Source organism: Triticum urartu, chromosome 2A (assembly GCF_056163025.1).
Source record: "Triticum urartu cultivar PI428250 chromosome 2A, HENAU_Tu73, whole genome shotgun sequence".
Taxonomy (NCBI): Eukaryota; Viridiplantae; Streptophyta; class Magnoliopsida; order Poales; family Poaceae; genus Triticum; species Triticum urartu.
Window position 1 is genome coordinate 124,995,578 of NC_141874.1, and position 4,836 is coordinate 125,000,413.

The following is a 4,836-nucleotide window of genomic DNA, read 5'->3' on the forward strand; positions in this document are numbered from 1 at the left end:
AGGAGCCATAAAGATCAACAGTGTCGAGGGCACCAAACAGAGAGTGGTGATGGACAACTACTTAAGCACTACATTACCGGTGATCCTCTCGGGGTAGATACTGACACTATATAGGTAATTACTTTGAAAGAATTCATCAAAATGAATTTTCGGAAACCTCCGAAACCTGAAAAGGTAGAGGTACGTGGAAAACATATGGAAATCATCTTCGAAAAATTCCCCTAAAATATTTCCGAAAGTTTTTATGAAAATAAGGAACCTTGGGCAAAAGAGGCAACCATGGCGGTGCATGTGGGAGTGGCGATTAATCCCATCCAGGATCATCTTTTTCCCGGTGCGCCAAACGGGCCCAGGGTCTAGAATTACCGAGAACGAAGAGTATAGGGTATCAATTTCAGGGACTTGGATGTGGGGTTCGTTTGTGCCGCTCCCTACAATTTCAGGGTTCAAAACAGACATTACTCCCTGGCCTTTGTGTCGCAGCTACAGCCCTGTCCATAGTGTGCCACACACTGGTCTGGACCTCTTGCCTTGCATGTTGTTGTGTATAGTCTAGGCATTGCCACCGCTAATCCGATTCAATTTGTTACCACTACATGTTCCACGTCTCATCAAGATCGGTCTTCTTGTCTAAATAAAGTCTCATTTTGTTTAGATTACTTTGACGGATATACTGACGTTGGTCCTTGGCGACACGTATACGAATATTTCCCAAGTACTATTGACAAAATTAAGCCGGCTACGATAGGAGGATGGTGACAAAGACGTGATGTCGGCTCGTTCCGACGACTATAGTGGTCGTTAAGGGGGAGATCTTTCCATCTTCCGAGATCCACCCTGCATTTTGACATATCGCTTCGATGGTCGAGGGACCTTATTGTGTTGTTATTATATTTTGGGTGTTTTATACTACTGATGAACATTCATAATAAATTTGTGTCTTTTTCAAAAAGAAAAACATGAGCAATAGATCACCAAACCAACGCAAATCATTTGTGAGAGGAGGGAGAAGCAATACACAAAGAGGGGGGGAGGGGTGTGGATGAAGCACCTCTGTATTATTTTATTTTGTTTCAACAATTATCCTCTTTATTATTTTTATTATTAATAATAAACAAGAAAAAAGTCAGAACACATTGTGGACGGTGCGCCAGTGCATGCTACATGCAAACCTGCATCGTTGTTGTACCCGCCTGCGGATGTACGTCTCTGATGGCCGCTCGCCGCCGGCTGGCCGCTCAAGAACGACCGCGTGAAGCTTTGCGTTCCTTGCAGAAGAAGCCCCCCAGCTTCTTCTTGACCACCAGGCACGCCTGCCAGCTCCTGCTCTTGACTGGCCCCTTCCCGGTCTCCATCTTGCCGCGCCGGTGATCCACGTCGCGGCGGCGGCTGTCGGCGGCCTCGCGCCTCCTGGCGCGCGCCGCCTCCAGCCTCCCCACGGCCGCGGCCCGCCTCGCCTTCGCTGCGCGCCGCAGCGCCTCGGCCTCCTCCACGCGCGCGTCCGCCTTCCGCTCCTCGTCCTCCACTCTGTGCCGCAGCTCCTCGTAGCTCCGCGCGGGCACCGCCACGACGTCGTGGTGGGCGTCATCGTCGTCGTCGTCGGCCCCGCCGGAGCGCGCGTTCAGCTGCTCGGCCGCCGCGGCCGCGGACCACGCCAGCGCGTGGGTCTCCGCCGCCACGGCTCGCTCGGCCAGCTGCAGCGCGCGCGCCGCCTGGCGCCGGACGGACACCCGCCGCTCCAGCGCGTCCTTGGCGTCGCGGGCCGCGGCCAACTCCAGCAGGAGCCGCCGGAGCTCGTCCCGGCCTTGGTCGGCGCGCAGCCGGAGCTCGTCCACGGCCGCCTGCTTCTTGCCCTCCTCCTGCTGCCTCGAGGCGATGCTGCCGTTGGTGGACTCGATGAGCGACTTGAGGGGCGGTATCTCGGCGGCCGTCGCGGCGAGGCGGCTCTTGGCCGCGGCCAGCTCGGCCCGGAGCCCCTCGAGCTCGTCCCCGAGCGGCATGGGGGCGACAACCGCCACGTCGCGTGCGCGGTGCACCTCGTCCATCGTCCCCGAGTGCTCTGCCTCTGCGAAGAGAGCGGCGGGTGGCCTGAGAATGAGAGGCTCGTTCGCTTGGTTTCTTGGCATCGCCATTTGCCAGTGACGCGTCAGTTGGATGATCCTTACTTTTGGCGTTCTTCTCATCGGTATATCCTTCGATTGGGGGCAATCGCTAAGTGGGGTTTTGTTTTCTTCTGCTGCATTGTTTACTTAGTTTCTTCGATTGGTTTGATGAACAAGGTCGTGCTCAGACTGCAGCAGAGCTACTTGCCTCATGGTCATGGAGATTTCAAGATAGGAACAGAGATTTCAGGCTCACTCGTCACTATGTATACATGATTCTATAAATTAGAGTATAGTTTATTTGAATTGCAAAAAAAGAGTATAGTTTATTTTACAGAGTCATCTTTATTGTACTTGGACCCTCCCACTATTTTTGTACTTTGTGGAAATAAATCCCAAGCCAATTTGTTATGTAAACTGCTCTCAAGCTTATTTTCTAGGCCACCCTACCCTCGGTGGTAGAAAAATTCCAGAAAGTGAACTTCTATAAACATGCTCCTAGAATCTAATTTCCAAAAATTCAATGTATTTGAAGCCTGATTTCTAATCGAACCTGAAAAGTAACTACCAATCTACTTTATATGCACTAAAAGTAAGGTTGAAGAGCATACAATTAGCCACAAACTCCTACTTCAGTGTCTTTTGTACACCACCCCACGGAGGCGAATGTTGTCTGTCATGAACTAGCTAGGCTAGGACCTTGGTTCCATCTCCACTCCACCATGGATTGAGGAGCTGCCGGCATCAATTATAAGGTGGCTGGTGGATGATGTAACAGTGTTTTGATTTAATAAAAATTTGAAAGTTTCAGTATAAAAAAACATGCACTTAGCCACCATCTACCGTCTAAACATGTACTGTTTGGTAACAATTACAACAAATATTATGATATACTTTGCTAATAATTACAACAAACAACCCCAAAATATAAGAAAGCTCCAAATCCGAGAATCATGTTCCTCGAATTGAGATGTTCTTTGTGCATCTTTGCCCATATCCTCCTATCTGATTCTTCTCTTCGATCTTCACCCTCAAGTTCATTGATCTCTTCTCATGGTTGTTGTTCTATTTTAAATATTATGTTTTTTCATTCCATGTTCAATTTAAATCTATTATATATTTTGAACTGAATGTTCAACTTAAGTATCGTTTGCATATTTGTGTTCCTTGCGACGAGGACTTTCTAACAAGATCCCTCTTAAATACAATTTGACAACTTTTAAAAGTTTACCAAGTTTATAATATTAATATTTGATATTTGTAATATTAAGTTTTATCAAGTTTCATTTTCTTGTAGGGTTTAGAGCTTAGGGTTTAAAGTTTTAGTATTTAAAACTTGGTAAATTTATCCTCCAAGTTATAAAGTTTAATAGATGGACTTGTTTAAAGTTTTTAAAACTTGCTAGAACGCATTTCGGACTGGTCTTGTTTGAAAGCCCTGATTACAAGCAACACAAATAAGCAAACAAAACTTAAGTTGAACTTTCAAATCAAAAGATACAATAGATTCAACTTTGAAAGTTATAAGAAAAGTATAGGACGTTTAGCGGGTGCTGAATCATGCAATTTCTGCCCAAAACTACATGCAGTGGCCCACCTGAAGTAATGAATGGGATAATTCATATACAAGACCTCCAATGCATGATAGAAAAATCACTCTCTAGCTTTAGTGGGCTTTGATCGAAGATGCCCTTGTAGCTCTTAACTTCATAAAAGTTTTTTTATTGTGTGGATGTAATATCATTGTGCGATTTATTAAAAATACATAGTTTCTTGAGAGTCAAGGAAGCACATACATTACATGGTTGCTATAAGAACCAAGGAAGTGCACGGTTGCTTGACAAACGAGCAACCTAATTAATAGCTAGTCTAATTCCAATTTGATTAATTGACAAGCGACTAATCTGTTCTTAACCATTTTCATTATGGGAATGAAATTGAGGCGAGGTCTCTATTTTTGATGGGAAAATATCCTAAATAAACCAATATTATGTAAAGTTTTATAACACAATGTCAAGACCTCGATCCTAAGCTACATCGATCTAGCATGTAATATATCATATCACTTTGCGGTCTCACGCACGGTATTCTCATGGGTGCCATCTTACCTGGTCCGGAACAGTTTGCGCCTTATTGCTCATGTATTTTATAGTGTCGCTAGGATCCATATGACAGAGAATCCGGGCCGACATGACTAGTTGTGAATTCAAAGTGGCACTAACTTACAGGGACAGACATACATGACCCATCAACGAACGTGTCGGTCATCAACGTATGAACCCAAGTCGTAGCAAGCTACAAGGATTTAAAGGAACAACGCGTGACAATTCCCCGAAGGGACAGACACAGGAATGAAGAAGGACACATGCTGGCAAGTCTAAGTGTTCCGGAGCAGTAGCAAGCTACCATGGCTCAGTGGAAGCACTAGGAGACATTTCCCTGTAAGAGAGGCTACCAAGAATAAACAACTAGGTTGTTGGATCCCACACATACCAAGCATTTCAATAACATACACACAATATGCTCGATATGTGCAAATACAACATGGCATCACAATAAAACTCTACGACTCAAAGTACTTATTCATTAGGCCCCTAGGAGCTAGATATTACAAACATGGGTATCATGACCCAACATCCAAGTCATACAAGCAATAGCACAAGCGAAAGCTTATCTTGTCTGAGTACAGACAACTACAAATAAAAAAAGGCCGAGAAGCTTGACTATCTACAAG

The 4,836-nt window shown here is 45.5% G+C and overlaps 1 protein-coding gene across 1 annotated transcript; it reads right to left on the minus strand.

The window, feature by feature from the left end:
• Positions 1–1,238: 1,238 nt before the first annotated feature.
• On the minus strand, positions 1,239–2,132 carry LOC147984238 (uncharacterized). Its single transcript, XM_087541020.1, has one exon. It carries the CDS (start codon positions 2,130–2,132, stop codon positions 1,239–1,241), a length of 894 nt encoding a protein of 297 aa, XP_087397146.1.
• Between the last annotated feature and the right edge of the window lie 2,704 nt (positions 2,133–4,836).